Below are 18,413 nucleotides of genomic sequence, written 5' to 3'. Positions count from 1 at the left end.
CATATAATTCCAAATAATGAAGAAGATGGTCAGTGTTGCGATCAAAAAAGAACAAAAATAGTTAACAACTACTTATGTAATAGTTAAAAACTATTTATATATTATTATATTTCCCACTTGGATGCTTATTAGTTAAATATCAGTCTTGACTTGTGAATGAAAGGTTTAAAAACATAGCACCTATTGCATCAGATGAAAATTTTGAACTTTACCTTATTTTGAAAATGGACTCTTACAAACAATAAATGGTATAACTTTGGTAATAATATTTCTTAAGTAATAAGATTTTAAACTTAAACTTTATAAAATCATATATGACACTGGTAGGAGTTTCATTAAAAAAGCATTATCCCAACAATGTTTTAGGGGAATACAAGTGTAATCCTATGATCAATTATCACAAAATTTTTGAGTAGTTGATTAAACTGAAATTTAATTTTTTATTAACAATAAATATGAGTAAATAATAATTTTTTGAGGTAAGTCATCACATTAATATTCTCAGAATATTACATACTATTATAAGATATAAAAATAATAGGCAGTAAACAAATATAATAAGTTCATGATTGGAACTAATAGAATACATAATAATGTAAATAATATGAGAATCGGCATCACATTTGATGAGACAGTGAGTAATAGCAGTAATAAGGTAAGATAGGATTACTTAATTATTTCATAATTAATAAAGAAAACTGTTAGTGATGCACTATAATCCTAAAATAAGGACTGTGTTGGCCCCGTGTGAAAAGTGTGATGTAGGTTTGGCATCCCTTGTTTTGCGGAGCTTTAAAGAAGTTGATTACTTTTTATATTTAACATAATTTTCATTAATAATTTTTATTTCATAAATCCTTTTTTTTTTAATAATTAATTTAAAATAAAATATATATTATATTAAAAACATAATTTGAAACTTCCATTTATCACTCAAAGAAACGTCTTAGGAAAGATTGATCTTAGATGTTTGGACATTATCATATAAACAAGACCAATTAAGAGGAAGTTCAATTTTTTTTTTTATTATTTATTTATTGCTATTTACAACTGTACATTATAATACATTTAGTAAATCTGATCTCGGAAGTTCAATTAAAAAAAAAAAAAAACAATGTTCTTGTATTCTCAGTATTCAACTTGTTTATACGTGTTTCTATTTTATCTATATATTTTTTTATTTTTTCAAGGAATATCCTTATTTCCTTGTTAGAGATGTTTTGGACACTTGTCCATCATCTAATCCATCCTTATATTCTTATTTTTTGATAGAGTTCAATTACAGAGAGACTATGAAATGGACAAATGAAAACAGAAATGACAACTTTTAATAGTAGGACAAATCCATTAATGGGATGAATAAGAATAAGTATATGTATTATTTTTTAATTTTGCTTATCTTTGGAAGGTTATTCTCAATATTTTTCACCTTAAAAAATTATAAATAAAGAAAGCTGAAACTTTATTATAGACCTTATTTTATCAGTTGGGTTAAACATTACCAAAATTTAAAAAAATTATTATTTGTAAACAAGAATCAAAATAAAGGACTGTATTTCATTGATACATCACTTGATACTGTAAATCATTGATCTTCCAGGTGACAAGAATATCTAGATGGGATCACACTGATTCCCCATCCCTTCTTTCCTTGTAAACTGGATCAAGTTCATAACCACTTTGATGTTTATTAATACCAGATTACACCGATGATGATTTTTATCATCTCATAGTTTTGCCTCCCCCCCAAAAAAAAAAAGTTAAAAACTTATGGTAATAAATTTTGGAACAGTAAGATTATTTAAGCATTTGGAGTGTAGTACCTAAGAAGGAATAATGAAGATATATGTATTTGAAAATAAAAATTATCTTTTATATCTAAATAAGCTGAAGTAAAGGAACACAAAATTCATGTTGTGATTAAAGATTTAAAAGTTCAGTACACTGTACATTAACAAGTAAAACTACAATAAAATGTGTAGCAGTATGTAAAAATAAAAAACCTAATAATGATGAACTCCAATAAAAATCAGAAAAAGTATTTTTCCTGTATTTTATTTGATAATATTGTCCTCTTTTATTAATTAATTTTTACTAATTAGTTTATATTTATTTCTGGGAGGCTAAGTTTTCACTTTGTGGCTATGCAAGAACATATAAGGTACAAACCTTCTTTGACGACCTGCCTTAGTAGAATCCTTACAGTGTGTAAGATCTTCTAATGCAGCCCAACTTCTTCTTCGTGAAACTTCAATATCTCCTTCCAAACCCATATTTCTTCTGTACAGTTCCCACTCACCTGAACCTCCTAAACATTTCCCATTAACTTTTTAAAATTTTATCCAAAATTTAATTAAACTAAAATAAGTAGTTTACCCATTAGTAATTGTATTAGAAAATCAACTCTTCTTTATGATTAGTTGGATATCCTACAAAATAAATTATCTCTTAAAAAGCATTATGGACTATGATAGATCAAGTAAATGAAAACTTATGCAATGTAACAAGTTAATCAAACAACACTATCCTTGAAAAAAATCAAAATCACAAATCTGACTTAAGAATATAAAATATGATCCAACAATTTGTACCATTATACCTAATTTCACAGAATGGAATTCCCTTTAATTACACCCAAGGTCAATAAACAATAAAAGACTTTTACCTACTTATATAAAAATTAAAATATTATAAGGTTCATACAAAGTCATAAAAAATTATAAATGGAATTTGGTCCAGGTGCGGTCAATTAAAACTCAAATTGTACACCAATTTACTATTTGAGTTTTAATTGACCGCACTCGGACCAAATTCCATTTATTGATACATACGGTCAATCAGCATTTTCTCATAAAAAATTATAACTTTAAATTTAACTATTCTTAAAGCTCTTTACAGGAGGATCATGTAAGGCTAAATAATATTAAAATACTCATTACCAATTAACAATTAGAGCTGTGATCAATATTTAAATGTTTACAATAACTCCCAGACTATTATTATATTTTTTAGGAGTTGGCAGGTGGCTTTGGCGCCTAAATAAATCAAAGAGCTAAAGCGGCAGGATTATACTTAACCCAGCTAAATCTTCTGAAAGAGAAATTATAGCCATCAGCTGAATGCTCACATAAGAGTGAGCTTGATCACTTATGCATATTGAACTCTTTCACATCTAAAGAGACAAAATATGAACCAGATTTTGCAAAATTCATGGGGAATTCTTGCCCGGATTTTGTAAAAGGTGGAGAATGTGATTATTGATTTATATAAGAATGAAATATACACAAATCTAAACCATGATTGGTATTTCCTTAAACAGGAGATAGCTGAACTGTTCAAGACAACAGAAATACACTATTTTAATGAACATGACTTATACTTAACTGAACAAGAAAATTATAAACCATAATTAAATTGAATTGCAGATAAGATTATGAAAAAGAGTTTAGTCCACAATAATCTAAGAAGGTAAAAATTGAATTATCTGTTGAAACATTTTATTTGAAAAAGCCCAACTGAATGTGAGGAAATGGAGTGAAAACCAATATAAAAATAAAATGTATATAAAAGCTAAATAAATAAGAACAAAATAAATAGATTTCTAAAAATATTGATTTGGATGGAATATCCAGGGCTGATCAAAAATATAAAGGCCAAGAAAGACAAACAGAACCTAAATACTAAACAAAATACGGTGTTAACAGCAAAGGTAAGAATTCATCATGGTTTTGAATAAGGATATAAATCCTTGTGTAGTTATAACAACAAAACTAAAATAACTATTGGGTTCAGAATAAAAAAAAAGTAATTAAGTATAATGACAAAAAATAGTTTGACGTTAAGTGTTTCTTTAACTACCACTGATCACCTCCATCATTTTAAAATGAAGTATTTAATGAACTGCCATATTAAAATCCACAAAAACATCGATAAATAATGCTCAACATGGTCTGTAAGATAAGGATTATTCCAAATTGTTTGTAAATAAATTGAAATATCCAATTTTAATAAAAAAAATTACAAGCATAAACGTACCATATTATAGATCAAGTTAAAGTTATTTGTAAATTGAATCTGACCCTGTGCAATTATTTGAATTAAAGACATATGGAAAAAATTAATTTATTTTTCCGTTCATCTGTGCTCTGTAAAATATAAAAATATCCCATTCAGTGGATCAAGAATACAACAGTTCACCAGACTTCTGGTGAAATCTATGCAGTGGTCAGGGGCAAAACACAAATAATTACTACTTTTTTTTTCTTTTTTTATAAAATCTGCTCCAATATCCAAAATCGGTTTCATTTTTATCGCTGATTGAGTGAACAGCTCTTGTTTATATAGAAAAATAAACAAATAGATTAAACATTTATATTCAAAGGATTAACACCAAAAGAAGTCAAAGCTGAGTTAGATACAGTTCAGGGCACACTTGTCCTAAAGTTTGCAACTATTTACTATTGGTGTTAGGACAAGGGTCTTTTCGTTACTGAAAATATACCGACCTCTTCCCCAGAGGAAAAAAAACAACACTGGTTCGATTTTAAAAATACATATGAATGACCTGTAACATGAACGTGTATAGCGCAAATAAGAAAAATATATATAAGAAAATAATATATGATTTACCAAAATTATGAGGTTGGTAATTAATAGAGCTAGTAAATGAAAACTTATGCAATGCATTAAGCCAAGCAAACAATATTATCCCTGAAAAGAATCAATCACAAATCTGACTTTAGAATGAAAAATGACATGATCCAACAATTTGTCACATGCCTAATTTCACAAAATTGAATTCCCTCTACATTACACCATAAGTCAATAAACAGTAAAAGGCTTTAGTCTACTTAGATAGAAATTAAAACTTTATAACGTTCATACAAAGTGTACTCATATTGAAAAAAAAAATCAAAGGAATAAAAAAAAGAAGTAAAATAATAAGAGCAAATAATCTTTTCAATGCTAAACAAATTTAATAATATTAAAATATAAACAAATAAAATAAAATAAACAATACCCACCTAGTATTACAGAAAAATGTGTTATAAAAATATACCTAAATAAAACTAAAAGATCTAGTCTTAAATAGAATATATAATTATATCTCTAATATTATATAACACCTAGCAAACAAACTCGAGATTTTATAAAATAACAAAAAGAAAGTCACTTATAGTAAATGGAAGAATGGAAACTAGTCGATAAGTGCATATCAAAGACAAAAAAAAATATAAGTCTCAGAATCTCTTTCAAGATGGCTGCCGTCATCCAAATGGTGAAGGGCTGGTGAAAATTTGGTGGGTGAGACAGTTAGCAGGACTATACCACAAAGACTTAAAGGCTAAACAATGGAGGTGGGCCAGTGGGTGGTTTGAGTCCCTGCCTGGTGGGTGAAAGCGCCAGAAAACAACACAGGTCTGGTGCCTCAGAAAATTTGCAGTAGATTAGCAAATGGTGGAGAGTTGGAACCAAAAACCTACATAGGTCCAGTATCTCATTAAACTTACAGTAGACTGACGCATATCAGCCTGTATCCAGGCCTTAATCTTATTAGTTTTGGAGTTGGTTTTTGGTTCGTGTAAACACACGGTGTTTTGGTATAGGTGTACGAGCGATGTATACAGAGTTCTATAATTTACGTGAAGGAGTACAAAAATAAATTTTAATTACAAAAATAAACTTACAGCTTATTACTAAATAAACTACAGTGTCTAAAACAAAGTCTATTGGAAAGGAAAAAGGTTAGATTAATATAAAAACTAATTTTGGGTTTTAATATACCACCCACCAAAAATAAGGACTAATGTTTCCGGAACAACGGGAGTGTGTGATATTAGCCATTTAACCTTCTGCTGAAGCAAATAGAGATTATTCTTTCGCCACTGGTTCTAAAATCGCTAATGTAATAGTGCAAATGCTGCCACCAGGAAAGGCAGTTTCATGGAATATCCACCAAATTCTGTTCCACAGGTGCAACCTTTTATCACTATGATTCTTTGATGAGGATAAGGCTAAAATCAACTACACTTAAGAAAGGGTATAATGTGTTCAAACTGCAATTGCGGCTGATCATTTATGAGAGATGAGCATGAGATCGCCTTTACTCTCCACTGATGGAATGTTCCGCATTGATGTGTACATGATCTAACAGCTCCTCTACTGGCAATAATACAGAATACATTACAGAGGCGAGAATGCAGTTGAGACCCCTAGTGAAGGTGAGGGTGGTAGAAATGGTTTACCAGAAGATTGACGAATCTGGCTAGCAACAATATGAGGAGCCTCATTTCACAATGTAGAGGGGCAGGATCCAACCTACTGCCCACCCTGACCAAACCAACCAGATCCATAAAAAGATTCAGCGATCCCAACTATTTCACTCCTCTACATCTATAAGTGAGAGCCTATTAGATTTAACAATTGGATACATTAAGTTAAACGAGGCCATGTATCAACAAAAGATGAATATCATCCAGAATGTCTAAACTTAGAAAAATGGCTCAGCGTACAATGGTTAATATCAAACGAAAAGGTAATGCTTATTTTGAGGAACTTTCAAAATCATATTTTTCTAATCACTAAAGAAAAATAGAGGGATATCTGATAAGGTGTTGAAAAATTAAAAAAAAAAATCATTTTAGAAATGAAAAAAATCATTTTGTACATCAAAAAAAGGTGGACATCATTCAAGATATCCCTTAGAAGTGAGTATCCCCAAAATGATCAATAAAATCCACAACATGGTGTTAAGAGCAGAAGAATGAAATTATGCAAGAGTTGGGGGCACAGAGGTGTTGAAAAGTACCATCAATTTTGTATGATAAATTGGGTATGAAAAACTTGTTTGGAAGATGGGTTTGCTCTTTGCTGAGAAAAAATACAATCATGCGGTCGCATCTAAGGCTCTCTTTGAGTGCATGTCTCATAACACATACAAGTTTCTGCGATATTTGTAACTAAAGAAAAAACATGGACCCACACCATTACACTCCTGAGATGAAGGCATAATCGAAACAGTGGATTAATAAAGGAGGACCGGCAACAAAGAAGGCAAAGATGGTGAAATCAGCTGGCAAGGTTATGCCCAAGGTTTTTTTGGAATGCACATGGAATTATTCTCATTGACTGTTTGGAAAAAAGACAATCACTGGACAATTTTAGGTCGGCTGTTTCCCTCTCCTTTTTACCCCACCACCTTCAGAATAATTATTTCTCATATAATAATCTTATGTAGGATTGAAGTTTGTTTTTCTTCTTTAGTAAATAACCTACATAATGAAAACAGTAAGTTAATAACTATTATTTATACAATAAAAATTATGTTACAAGTAACCGTGTACAACCTACTTGATAATGGTTAATTTTCACTGACTCAAAATTATTTTAGTCCTTTCATAAAATTGATATTACTGCAAATATATATATATTTTTTTCTATGAAGGGAATCCCACAGTGAAAATATAAAAAAAAATGTATAAGTTAAGGAAATATATTGTGTAAAAATATGACAATGAATAAATGAAAAATACTTAAATATAAATTGAAGTAGGAAATTATTCACACAATAATGTGCAATCCTTAATGTTTTGAGCTCTATGGATGCACATCAGCATTTGGTGAAAGCCATCTGTGTGGACTAGAGGCGCATATAAGCGTTTATCGATTTTTTCGATCAATATGCAGTCACTTTCGTGTAAAATTAATACAGGAACACTAATTAGTAATTTTCCATCCTTAGGTTGCGGTCGGGCACCATAAAAATCAGGGTCATAAAAATTGTCGAGAATTCCCGAAATGGAAATTCCATTTTATGTCACTTTCTTTAAGTACACTTAATTGGGTAAGGAACATGATAAAAAATTGATTTTTCACTTGTTAGATTTAGTCGTATATAATGCATATATTTTATATCAAAATTGTACTGGTACCAATCAAATATTCAGTGAATTTCATTTAGCACTAATGAAAGACATTGACTAAGACTATGAAAATAGTAGAAGCGTGGCAGGAGGAGGAAAAAGAAAATCTGAGGATTTACTGTTTTACCTAATTGAAAGCCATTCTCTCTCAAAATTGGAGAATCGTGCGGGAAAAAAACATTTGACAAGAAGGAAGTGTGTTGCTTGAGTAAAAAGTAAGAGAAGGAGCGATACGCGATACAAATACAAAATATGCGATGTCAGTCTATGTATCAATAATTGTTTAAAATTTTTTTTAATTTAATGTTTATAATAAATAATTTTTATACTAAAAAATAACACTCTTTAATTACTTAACCTTCTGCAAAAGAATTACTATAATCTATTACTGTTTGCGCCTTGAATAGTCACTTCTGTGTAGTGTGTAGAAAAAGTATTCTGGCCACAGCAATGGTCAGTGCTAGCCAAGCTCCGTCCCTACGGACCGTTTCAGCCAGGAGTATTCAAAGCTAAGTTAATAATACTTAAGACTCCTCTCTCATCATCTCAAAATGACCAGTTGTCTATTTTATCTGTTAACGAGTTTTACACCTTTGTATTTCCACCAATAGTTCATAAAATTAATCTACGATAGGCTTATTACTTCTCTGATAGCTTCAGCTGGAAGTGAGATATGAAATCTGCCTCATTAATCAGCCAGCCAGCAAAGGAACTTCGAGAGTTTGGGAGAAATGTACAATAAGTTTATCTAAATGAATTATTGATAAAATATTGGTGCAAAATAAATATTTGTTTTTATTGTGCACCAAATAACAATTTTTATTGCCTCATTTAGTTATAAAAAAAAATAACAATAACAAATTTTTTTATAAATGATTTTTTTTTACCAGGTTTTGTGGTTCACTAGCTTTATTTTCTTTCCTGATCAGAGTAGCCCCACACATGCTACAACCCAGTCTGTAACTTAAAAGATCACTACAAGCATGGATGGATCCATATTTTACAATGATCCAAACATTTTTCCACAGTGAATCTAACACTGTCAAAAGATTTGAGCGGGGAGTTTGAGGAAAAAATATAACAAAATAAAGAAAAAAATAATAAAAACTTTGAGCAATGTAAGGTCAATTAATACCTGGATAAGGACATAAGAAACAAATAATTTTTATTCTTGTGCTCAGTTAATTTTAGTGAGTCAATGAAGCTTTTTAATCTATTGAAACAATTTAAAAATATATAATGGCAATAAATCCGTAAGAATTTAATACACATAATGACAATTAAAAAAAAAAAAAAATTGATTCAATTTATCACTAATAAATTTGTACCCAAAGCTGGGAAAATGGCCCTGATACATTAATTTAAAATAAGATAAAAATGCCAGTTGAAAGATAATGGGAGTAATACTAGTTCTTTGAATTATTCTTATATAATATTGTTATAAAATGATTGTCACAAAGAAAGTTGGAAAATTGATGATTATATATATTGTAGAATATAAATGAATTTTTCAAAAAGAATGTCAGGTTATTGATGAAAAGGACCGAAAAAGAGAGATAAAAAGTCAAATTATAAGGATCAAGATAGCAAATAAAGCATAAAACCTTAATTAGAACAAGGAAATCCTGGACTGTACAAACTCAATATGTCCTACTGATCTCAGAAGTAGACAAAAATCAAAGTTGATGAGAAAGCACTCCTGATCATAGAAGAAACCTTCTCTGCATATTTGTAGGAATCACAGATAAGAAGTGAACAGTACAATAAGAACTACAAAGATTGTATAAGGAGCCAAATGAATGAATAGACAGGCTAAATAGGCAAAGATGGTTTAGGTACCAGGCAAACATCCCTTGATGCAAGACCTAGAATGAGATGATAGTGCCAATGATCCAATTAATCACTGAGCAAGAAGCCTGGTTGAAGACCATGAAGAGCAGGTAAAATCATTAGATTGATATTGCTAGTGGACTCAACAAGGAGTTTTTGAGATGTAAACAATGAAAATAAGAGGAATCAAATTTTTAAATAATTAAAAGGTAACAATAAATTCTTGAATATTTAAAAATAAAATAAATCATCAATGAATAATAAAATTTCAGATAGAACCAAAAATCATTATATTGAAATAAAGCATAACTATTCTAATTAAATAAATGAGAAGAATGAGATATGCCTAATTATAGGGATTAAAATTGAACAGATTTCATATTTTTTATTATTATAAAAATTAACTATGAGTGAATTAGTTTAAAATAACAACCAAAAGTAGTACTAATAAAAACAAATTAATATAAACCTCAACCGGGATTTTTTTTTTTAATACTGCTATTTTATTTTGTAAAGAACTTATTATTCAGTTTGTCTTTGTTTTCAATATACCATATAAATTAAACTATCATACTTTTATGAGACACTGAGCGGGTGATGGCAGGTGTTGTCAAGGTCAATGTTTGGGTAGGAGTTGAATTTAAGCTGGACAATAAGTCAGGGTCAGATCCGGCATCATTGAGTGAAGGACATGAAGCACTTAACCTGCTTGCTTCCTAAAATAAACAATTAAAATAAATACATAGCTAAAAAACAAATAATAATAAAAAAAATAGAAATAAAACTTTTTTTATAAGAAACTAAATGGTCAAAAAATCATAATATTTACCGGCTGAAATCAGTATTAATAAAACTAACAAAATCACACGAAACAAGTGGGTTTATTCAATGATGGCAAATCATCCTTAGTAAATTGAATATTTTATTATGTTTTATAAGATGATCACGGTAGTAAATTGGATTGTTAAGTAAAAAAACAGAAAATAGACAAGAGATATGTTTCCCTTAAGTGTGAGAAATGGTTCCTTAATAGACACTTGGACATGACATATAACTGACTAATAAATATTAACGCAATCAAAATTTATAAAAATAATTACAAAGAATGAGATATATTAAAAAATATAGTAATAATGATAGTATCGGTAGGCGGTAAACAACTTATGAAATAACCTTTTAGAGCATGCGCTAGTTAAAGGGGTAAAGCTTTATGCCTTCAACAACATACACCAAAACGAGAAATATCAAACCTTTTAAGGAGAAATATTTTGAGCTCAATAGTAATAATCGATTTCTGCCATTTTAGTAACTATGATTGACATCTAAAAATTACCTCTGACCTTAGCCTATTTTTTTATGATTTAGTCCAGTACTTTTCAAGTTTTATACATTTTTTTTCTTAACAATATTTAATGGCAGTTTTGTTGTTTATTGTTAAACTGTGATTTACGCCGAAACTTTTAAAGTTATAATGGTTTTTAAAGCAATTTATTTTATTTTAAGATGGAATAATCTAAAAAAATGATGATGCTTTGAAACAATAAATAAATGACAAAACAAATATATAATTTTCAAGAACTTTTTTTTTAATCAATCGAAATAAAACTTAAGTTATGAATTAGTGTATATGATCAAAATTATGTAAAACAAATAAAATGTTAAAGAAAAAAAAATTAAGATAGTAGCTATTTGAGAAGGCAACTGTCTGAAGTTATATAGTCGGAAAAGGCTTTCCTCTTCTTAAACTTAACCTATCAGCCTATATTTCACCCACAAGGTTCTTCCTAATGTTGATTACCTTTAAAAACATTAATATTCATGTTGGTTTGATCTATACAGTATCATGTTTATATTACTTTCTCGTGGAATCAACTTAAAATAATTTATAAAAAAGAATGAAACATGAAATTCTGAAGTATTTATTGCTTATGTTTATTCTTATTAATTTTAAAACCATAAAACTTAAGATATTGCTAAGTTTAACTATATTCCATGGATTCGGAAGATGATATACAATGATTGTCAGACAAAACGAATATATCAATGATGAGAAGTACCAATGATGACATTACAGGATGAAAAAGAAACATTGGAAATTTTTTTTTACAAAATATAAGTATTAAGAATACAAAATTAAGTCCAAAACAATCTTGAATCTGTTTTTAGTGCTTTAAAAAACATGAGACTTACTAAACACAAAAGATAGAAATCTCCCTAATAGAATTCATAACTTTAGGGTAAAATAACTAACTAGGAATGGTTATATTCTGAACAACATTATCAAGAAAATCATCATACAAATCAAACATGGACATTAATGATATAATTACATTACATGATATCCAGTTTGAAGTAGCCAAAATGAAAAAGTTCTTTGTTTATTATTCTACAGCGGCTCAAGAATATCTTGAAGAATACCTTTTAGAGATTTTAATGAGATTGGATTCTTACTTTTCTTTACTAAATAAAACAGTAAAGAATATCATTCTTTCAACAATTATCAGGAAAAGGAAACATAACGAAACCTAAAGTTAGTCTTAAATGTCTTTTATAATCTGAAATATATAATAATAGGCAGTACAGTAAATACTAATTCAATGAATTGTCCTTCTTGATCTATTAGGAACAAGGTTGTTGTAGTTTTTGTAGATAATCTTATGAGAAATATTGCTAACACATAAGTTGAGAATTTATTGAAAAATATGTTGAAAGCACACATCGACTGCTATTGAGTGACTATTACCATACCATCCTGCACCTGCGTGAGTCCCCTACCAGACACTTTTATCTTGCCAAACCTGTCTTAAAGCTGCTGCTGGAGGTAAGTACACCTCTGATGCTTTAACTTTACTGACCAAAAGAACGATGTAATTGCCATTTTCTTTTGATTTAGTACCCTTTATTTTACTTTATTGGGCAGTCATCCCAAAAACTTCCAGGTGATTTTGAAGATCTGCTTTATTCTAGAAGATCTACAAACTGAAATGGTCTCAGGTAAAACATACTAAGTCAATATTGTTTTCCTGTGAAGATAAGTTCTACAGATTCTGCCACATGAGTGAAGCATTTTATTTTCTGCACTAGGATCATCAATCTGAGAAAGATCATCAAAGAAAATTATTTATCAATATAAAGACGTATTGTGTAAAAAGGGGACCTTTGCGTTCCACTGTATTTATGAAACCAAAAGGTTAGTCTGAACAATATTGTTGTTAAATCAATTTATTTTATAGTTAACAGAAGCTAATTTTGTTTTCAGTAAATTATGCAATGTTTAGTTTAAAGGTGGGTTTTATTTCTAATATAAAAGTTTTTTTAATAAAAATGGACGTTGTAAATCAAGACTTTAAGGTTATTTCTATTAGTAAGCCTGCATATACTGCCAGGAAGATAAGATTAAATAAAAGTTTGTTTTATTGGAATTAAAATTTTTCTAAATATTTACTTTTGTTTTAAATTCATCTTATTTTTTAACTTAAATATTATTTTTGTTGTTTATATAGTATAAAACTGATCTAGCTAACTCCCAGAAGCTTCAGCTAACAATGTCAGGGATTCAAGAAAGAATAGGTGAGGAACCAGTTAGATATTTAAATGTTAAATCCATGCCTTCAAGAACATAATCCATTTGCAAAGAATTAGTATAATTTATACCACTACCATTGATATATTTATCTTATGGATCAGATATTAGTGTTGAAGCCTCTCTATTTTTCTTGCAAAATCACCAAAAGAACAACTTCTAACAAATGGGAAAGATTTGAGCTCTTCCTATTGAATAAATACACTAATTTGAATGAAGCTCACTATTTCAAATTCATGAATCTGGTTAAGAAGTTTAATCCATCAGCATCACAGAAATGGTCAGGCAATAATTTACCAGCATCAGAATGGGGATGTTAAGATAGAGGGAGTAAATGGTGGGGGAGAAGAGAAGAAAGCACTTCCAACCTGTACCTTCTTTGAAGTCTTTCACAAAGACTGATCTGTTACGTACAGGTGGTATGATGGTGCTGAAAATCTGTTTTTGGGAGTTATTGTGCAAACATGAAGTTAGGTTTGCTTAGTAAAAATATGTGCAAACACTACAGTGGATATTCTAGCCATTGATGAAGATCAAGATATAATTGTTAATTAATAAAAATGTATATAATTAAAACAATAGTCGATAAATTTGTGTCAATATTTTTCAATCACTTTATCAATAACATAACAATTTTGTATACTTTGGTGAATTCTGGTAAAAGTATTACTTTTATGCAAAAAAATTGAGATGGGGCTAAAATAATTGAAACTATATTCGGAGAGGTGCCCCAGCACGGACGACTTTTCCTGCACCTGGTATGCCATTGCCACCTCACTGAAGAGATCAATTACGGTTATCCATTTAAATCCTCTTCATGTGAAAATGTCGACCTATAGATCATTGAGCAATGCATCTGTGGTAGGTGTCTCCTCTTGTCTCCCACCATTTGGTGAGTGTCTGTCATACTTTTTGCGTAGACAAACTTCACAGCTTCCAACAACTTCTGTGATTGTCTTCTTCATCCCCCACCAAAAGTACCTTCTCTTTAACGCTTACAGGGTCTCAGAGATTCCTTGGTGATTTGTTTTGCCCTGATGATATGCTACAGTCACCTCTCTCTGGCGATCATCCTCCCAAAGGGTTTCCAGCATCAGCTTGCATAGGGCGAATGTCCTGTCCATTCCTAAATGTTCCACTTGATCTTCTCCCAAATGGTTTCATTCCCAACATACAGGTGATACTTTTCTCGAGGCTTCGAAGCATTGTTCAATGTTCTACAGATCTGGTCGCTCTTCACACCTGGCTGCGACCGAATCGTTGTGATATTGCTCCTACCATACTTGTTACATTCAACTTTGACCAATCCAGTGGTTCTCGTCTTCCATATAACCTGCTGCCTCTTGTCATTAATGATGTCCTCAAGTTTCTCCACATCTATTGGTCTTCCTTCCTCCGAGCTCTCGTTAGACAAAGATCCTCCTTCCAACACATAATCCTAGCCAAAGTCTACTTCAACTTTCCAATCCACTGCAGGAGCCTATGGTCAATGTGTATGTCGGGGTTGGATCTTGTCTTAGGCGATTTCTCCAGCCTGATATCCACTTTACAGAAGGCTCTCGACAAGGCGTATTCATTATAAGTTAGGAACGGCCGTGCCAGAGGATGAGCCCTGAACACTGACGCAGGTAGAGGAGGTCTGGGTAAGAGAGAGTCTGAGGTAGAGTAACAGTTCTAGTTGCCGAGATGAAGCGGACGGACTAGAACTGTCAAGATAGGAGCCAGCTTACTAGTTGCCGAAATGAACTGGACGGACCAGTAAGCTGATAAGGCTAGGTGCAGCTCTAGTTGCCGAGATGAAGCTGACGGACTAGTAAGCTGATAAGGCTAGGTGCAGCTCTAGTTGCCGAGATGAAGCGGACGGACTAGAGCCGGGAAATTACACTGGTTGCCAAGATGAAGCGGACGGACCAGTGTAACTGTTAAGGATTAGGTTACAATCTTAGTTGCTGAGATGAAGCGGACGGACTAAGATTGCTGGAGAGGAGAGAAGATAGGCCATCGTCTTAGGTGGACGTACAAAAATAACAACTTTTGCGAGCATAGATTGGCAATGAACTTCTCTATCTCAAGCAGTGTATACGCCACCAGTGCCATGACTAGACCCAGGAAAGGATGTGGATCTAAGATCAAATTGGGGGATTTAGTGCCCCTTGTTTATAGGCCTAGTCCATGCGGCTGTGACCGAGAAGCGGTCGGTACATGTCTGCTTGAGATAGGTTCGTGCATTGTTTTGGTTTCGTTTATTAATCATTCTATTGACATTGTTAAGTGTTATGCACAGAGATTATTAATATATAAAAATAACAATGTGTTTTTACAAAATTAAGTAATATGTAAATTTGAGAGCTTCGGTATGGCTCGAGGTGCAGCGCTCTGGTGAGTAGTGATCGAAACGCTTGCTCCCTCTTGCTACATGTACTTTAAACTTTCTCCCATACACATAGGGCCTAAAGTGTTCAACAGTCCACACTATTCCCAAGAGCTCTCGTTCCAGCGCACTGTATCTGGTCTCCGTCTCTGTCAGGCGCCTAACGGCGTACGTCACTGGGCGATATCTTCTTTCACCCTCTTGAGGCAACACTGCTCCCAGCACGTACTCACTTGCACCGGCTCCTGCTGCAGCATATATTGCCTGATATTGTCTTCCACCATTGGGGTGATAAACACCTTTCTACCTTTCTTGAGAAGGTTGTTGAGTGAGACGAGGTACTCCGCCATTTCTGGTACGAATCTCTAGTAATAATTTAAAGTACCCAACAACCTCTGAATTCCCTTCACAACCCTAAGCACTGCCATCTTCCGTATAGCTGCGACTTTATCTGGATTGGGTTTAACTGCTTCCCAGGAAATCGTGTGTCACAAAAAATTTATTGGTGTCTTCCCCACCAATGATTTTTCTTCCAATAGTTTCAGCTCAAATTTCCTGATTCTCTGGAAGGAATACGCTGGGTTGCAATGTTGCACAAGCTCATCTTCGTTCTTACTGAACACTAGGAGATCATCCATATAGACCTGAGATACACATTCATCAATTCCCCTCAAAAATTCGTCCATCAGGTGCTGGGAGGTTATGAGAGCATTTTTGAGGCCATACTGCATCCTTGTAAATTCATAGTGCCCTCTCTCGAATGTGAATGCCATCTTATGTTGATCCTTAGGGTGCATTTTTATTTTATGATATCCGGCCTTCAAGTCCAATGTGCTGAATACCTGAGCCCCGCTTAGCCTGTCCAAAATGTCTTCAAATCTGGGGATAGGATACTTTTTGTCTAAGGTATTTTTCTTCAGCTTCCTGGACTCTATCACCACTTTGTACTTTTCAGTAGTTTCACATGGCATGCTCTTCTTTTTCACTGCCCACAATGGACTATTATACAAAGATGTACTATCAATAATTATTCCTTGGTGTTTTAAACTTTTCAGCTCTTCCTCTTGATGTGGTGACATTTCGCCTGTAGGTATCTCCTCTCTTTCACGTATGTAACTTTATCTTCTTTTAATGTAATCTCATGGACCCTCTTCCCGGTTGACCCGAGCATATCTCCTTCTTTAAAAAAAAAATCTTCATATTCTCTCCTAAGCTTCTGTCTCCAGTCCTCGACCTGATTCATTGCTCCAACCTGAACTCCCGTGTTCTTCCGCTGAAAATAACATCAGTGGATTTTACCTCCCAAATTAATCTTCCAATTTCCCCTGCTATTCCTAACCCAAGCTCCCGCCTTCCCTAGCAGGTCACATCCCACAATTACTTTGTATTCCCTTGGCATACTTCCTATGATATGTATCGGCAAGTTTTCCTTACAAACTCCTCACCTTGTCAATTCTATATATCTCCACCTCTCCCTCTACCTCACAAGGGCCACCCAGGGTGATTAATTTACACTGACATTCCTGAATCTGGCGTGTCCTCTCTCCACTACACAGCTTTTCTAGGGCTTCTCGGCACATGATGCCAGTGTCCACCAGGCACCTCACTCCTGCTATTTCTATTATAGGCAGACAGCCGCTCTTCTCCCTCACGTTATTATATCCATCCACCTCTGTTCCTTAGTTTCCATTTCCTTGTTTTCACTCTGTTCCCTTGACTACCTTGGTTCCATGGCACCTCTTCTTCTTTGGTCTCTGACGCTCCCGATGCTTGCGTGGATTCACCAGATGATCTACTCAGCCTCCAGTTGCTTCTCCGTACCTGTTCGGTGTTGATCTCCACTGGTTTGCACTAGTACACATCTCTTCTTTGGTACATGTATGGGCACTGTTTGGTTATGTGCCCCTCATTTTTGTATTTGAAGCATCTCATGCACGGGAAATTTGGCTCTAAGTGTCCAACCTTCCCGCAACCATGACACTTGTAGTCCTGTCGCCAATCATTGCTTCTGGGATTCGCTTAGATCACTCTATTTTCCTGTTTACTTATTCTCTCTTTTCTACCATTTCTGTTTACTCTCCTTCACCAAGGGTTGGAAATGTTTCTTGGCCGTTGGTATACTATTCAGGTCCACCCTGGCTCTTCTACTTCCATTCAGGCCTCCACCTCCCTAGTGCTGGGAATTCGATTACTGATTGATTGATTCATTGATTTAGCTTCAAATCAGCTTATCGGTCTGTTTCCCCGTTGAACTGTTTGAGGTAAGAAACGACCTTCCTCAAGTCTTGACCGGTTACAGTGCGTAATTTGATCCACGCTAGTGTTGTTGCATGTGCTTCTGCAAGAGAGACTGCTGGTAGTGGAGGAATTTTTAGGGTTGAAGGATTCTCCTCTGAGAGAGGTGAGTTCTAGACCACATTTTGATTCAAAGCTTCCAGGGTCAAAACCCCTTGTTTAACAATTCCATTGGCAGCCATTATTTACAAAAAATGAGAGAGAAAAAAAAGATGAAGATGAGAAATCAACAAAAAAAAATTCTTTAAGAGAAAAAATTACTCTGGTATCTTAAGTTCCCGGGATTTGGCACCAGTTAAACGTTTGTGAGCATGAAAACTGGAAAAAAAAGAAAGGGAGAGAGAAATGATCAACTCGGTTGTATCTCAAAGACTCTCTCTCATTTTATTCAGTACACAGCATATCTCTCTCT

At 32.8% G+C, this 18,413-nt stretch overlaps 1 protein-coding gene across 7 annotated transcripts in view; it reads right to left on the bottom strand.

Moving 5' to 3' along the window:
* Window positions 1–18,413, bottom strand: part of cyst (rho guanine nucleotide exchange factor 18 cysts) — a 168,338-nt gene that overhangs the window by 121,481 nt on the left and 28,444 nt on the right. For all 7 annotated transcript variants that reach the window (XM_014418966.2, XM_014418963.2, XM_014418965.2 and 4 more), the window contains exons 4-5: window positions 10,327–10,468; window positions 2,170–2,308 (exon numbers count right to left, since the gene is read on the bottom strand). In XM_014418966.2, the coding sequence (XP_014274452.1) occupies window positions 2,170–2,308; window positions 10,327–10,468 (281 nt within the window). The remainder of the gene's footprint in view (window positions 1–2,169; window positions 2,309–10,326; window positions 10,469–18,413) is intronic.

This window comes from Halyomorpha halys, unplaced genomic scaffold (genome assembly GCF_000696795.3).
Source record: "Halyomorpha halys isolate HHAL.00 unplaced genomic scaffold, Hhal_1.1 Scaffold214.1, whole genome shotgun sequence".
Classification (NCBI taxonomy): domain Eukaryota; kingdom Metazoa; phylum Arthropoda; class Insecta; order Hemiptera; family Pentatomidae; genus Halyomorpha; species Halyomorpha halys.
Note: the sequence above shows the minus strand (reverse complement) of the source record. Positions and strands in the feature narration are given on the sequence as shown.